The sequence below is a fragment of the Saccostrea cucullata genome, unplaced genomic scaffold (genome assembly GCF_032062105.1).
Source record: "Saccostrea cucullata isolate Sc308-1 unplaced genomic scaffold, CSIRO_AGI_Scuc_v1 ctg31, whole genome shotgun sequence".
Lineage (NCBI taxonomy): Eukaryota > Metazoa > Mollusca > Bivalvia > Ostreida > Ostreidae > Saccostrea > Saccostrea cuccullata.
Genome location: NW_026918875.1, coordinates 770,668 through 773,374, shown reverse-complemented (window position 1 = coordinate 773,374; position 2,707 = coordinate 770,668). Strand labels below are relative to the sequence as shown.

Sequence of the window (2,707 nt, the reverse complement as noted above, 5' to 3'; positions counted from 1 at the left end):
ATCAGTAAGAATAGTCAGAATTAGGCAGATTTTCACTTGTTCCATTTTAAGGATCAGTATTTGCGAACTGCCTTTTTAAAGTCGCTCACAGTTCGTTCTCTCCGATTTTTTTTTTCAAAACACGCTAAGACAAAAATAATGAATATGGTGTTGTTCAAATATATTGAAAAAAAGTGGTGATTCTAAATTTCATATGTTTCTAAAGGTTTGATCTGTAACTTCTTGCTTTACCCAGCATTTTTCAGAGTTCATTATGGAGTTCTTTTCGAATGCTGCACAAAACTGCAATTTTTAGTCGCTGCTCAGTGAGTTCTACGACGTCATATATGGTATCTACCAATTTTAGATATATGTCTTTTGGTAAAAATGTTATGACATGATACTTTTTCCTCGTATGCATACATAGAGTTGTTCTCTAGAATTCAGATCTTGTACAGTCAACATAAAAATAAATAACTTATAACTTAGTGATGCGAACCACTTCAGTTTTCCCATTCATGGACGTTACAAAAACTCGATTTTTGCAGAATATGCGTATGAATTCATTTTGGAAAGCTTTGTTCAAAAAAGTATATATTATTGGATTGATGCAGCAATTAGCATATCCAATCAATTTTAAAATTGCACTCTTGATCCTAAAAGACTCGTTTTCATTAACGACAAATTCTCTGTAAAGATGAAAGGTGAAGAATGGAAGCCATAAGACGGTAAACGACAAGAAAAGCATGACAAGCATCTTGATCACCCTCTTCTTCTGTTTGATATTGCGTTCATGATGACGTGGATTTTCCAAGACATCGCCGATAGGGTGGTGGATCCAAAGACGATGTCCGATCCGCCCGTAGCTGAAAGCCATCACAAGAACCGGAAGAAGATAAAAACACGTGTATATCATAGACGTGTAAATTCGACTGCTGTATTGATTAGGGAAAAACTCTACACAGATGTATTTGAAACCATCCATTAAAAGTACTCCATTTGTATTCTTTACGTTTACTCGTTTGTCTAGTTTTTGAAATATAAGATTTGGAGATGAAACACACAACGAAATGCACCAAACAGCAATTACAATAAGTCTTCCAGAACTTCGGTTATGGATCACGTTTGCGATCCCTTTTTCACAAATAACAGCGTATCTGAAAGCAGATGTACAAAACAGAAATTACTTGTTCTTACGTGATTACAGAATAAAGCTATGTCATTCTAGGATGTTTTGCCCCTAGTATATTGGTTTTGTTTTTGAAAAAAAAAACTGAAAATGTAGGAGGTTAGCAAAAATACAGATAATGGGCAAACTATCTTTAGCCCTTTCAGCTTAGCCAAAAATATTATTAATGAATGCTGTTATAAATTTCCAATGTGCTGGTATCTATAATTTCTGACTTAAAGGATTCCAGAATCAAATGTAATACCTGTCAATTGCAATAAAAAGCAAAGTAAGAATGCTGGCTACGACCGTCACACCCTCAATATACGTCGTGAATTTGCAAAGAAAAAGACCAAAATCACCACTCGACACCCAGTCATTGGCTACCACATAATACAGTTGAAACGGCATGTTGAAGGCCGCAATAAGTAAATCACTGCTTGCTAGCGAAACGATGTATAAGTCTGTCAAATTCCGGGCTTTCTTCACCACACCAATAAATCCAAGAACCAACGAATTGCCAAACACTGCCAAAACTATTATCAGTAGATAGAGCGCCATGAATACTTCCACTGTGGATTTTGGTAATGGGGCGGGTAAAATGTTTTTGCGGTCTATGGTTATACTGTACAGAGGAGAGTTGCAAATACTCTGTAGACGTATAATAAAGGAATCGTTAGAATTGTTGGTGCTTTGACCAGTATGTTCACATAATCGTGCAAAAATTGAAAAATCAAAGGACTGAAGAATACTGTCGTTTTCTGTCATGTTCACTGTAACATTCATCTTTATTTGTCCTTTCGTGGCAGACTAAATGAATGTCAACAACGTTGATGAAGTTCGTTGAGCGATGGTTTCATTTTTATCATTTTCAAATGGGCGTAGAAATTGCGTCATTTCAATCAAGAAAATTCTGACTGCTCGACTAATATAGCAAGGACATTCTTAATTACAGAAATGTAAACATGTCACTCTGGTATTACTTGTAATTTATCTTGCAAAATGAATATTCCTGGGACTTGAAAAAAGATCGATGCTATTGGTATTGAAGTTATACATCTGTCTTTCATATAAATATCCTATTTATCATGAAATATAACATCTTTTGATATTTCAAAGACATGCCAGTTAAGATATGGTTGGTTGAGACAAGTTAATTTTTCGCATAAGCTGTATTATGTTTATACTTATAAATTGGTAGAACGGGCATACAAAGCAGTTGACCAGTTCGACAGGAAATGGTTTCCATTGATACTAATTAAGGATGGACGTACCAGTAAGAACTTGAGAGGCTCTGTTAGTCCGATTTTTCGTTCTTTATCGATTCATCTGTTAATCTTTGTCCATTCTAATGCTTTTCTTGATATCAACACGTTTTTGATGAGCCAATAGTTGAAGATTTCAAGTTTCAAACAAAATTGTTTAATTCTTCAATAAAAAGTTTACTAGGCCATATACAGTATAAATATATGAGAGTGTTTCTCTTCTTAATGCAAAAACAAATTTAATACTTAAATTTTAATTTTATGAGAGCTCTCTTAGACTTTCATTTTTTAACTC

General features: G+C 34.4%; 1 protein-coding gene across 1 annotated transcript; it reads right to left on the bottom strand.

The window, feature by feature from the left end:
• Positions 1-457: 457 nt before the first annotated feature.
• LOC134273370 (cholecystokinin receptor type A-like) lies at positions 458-1,933 on the bottom strand. The gene is made up of 2 exons (XM_062755568.1): positions 1,413-1,933; positions 458-1,136 (listed from the first exon to the last, which is right to left on the bottom strand). Exons 1-2 carry the CDS (start codon positions 1,931-1,933, stop codon positions 458-460), a joined length of 1,200 nt encoding a protein of 399 aa, XP_062611552.1.
• Between the last annotated feature and the right edge of the window lie 774 nt (positions 1,934-2,707).

Coding starts and splice junctions, on each gene's coding strand:
- LOC134273370 (XM_062755568.1), bottom strand. CDS start 1,933: ATGAATGTTACAGTGAACATGACAGAAAACGACAGTATTCTTCAGTCC. Junction 1,137..1,412: donor CTTTTTATTGCAATTGACAG/GTATTACATTTG, acceptor ATCTGCTTTCAG/ATACGCTGTTATTTGTGAAA.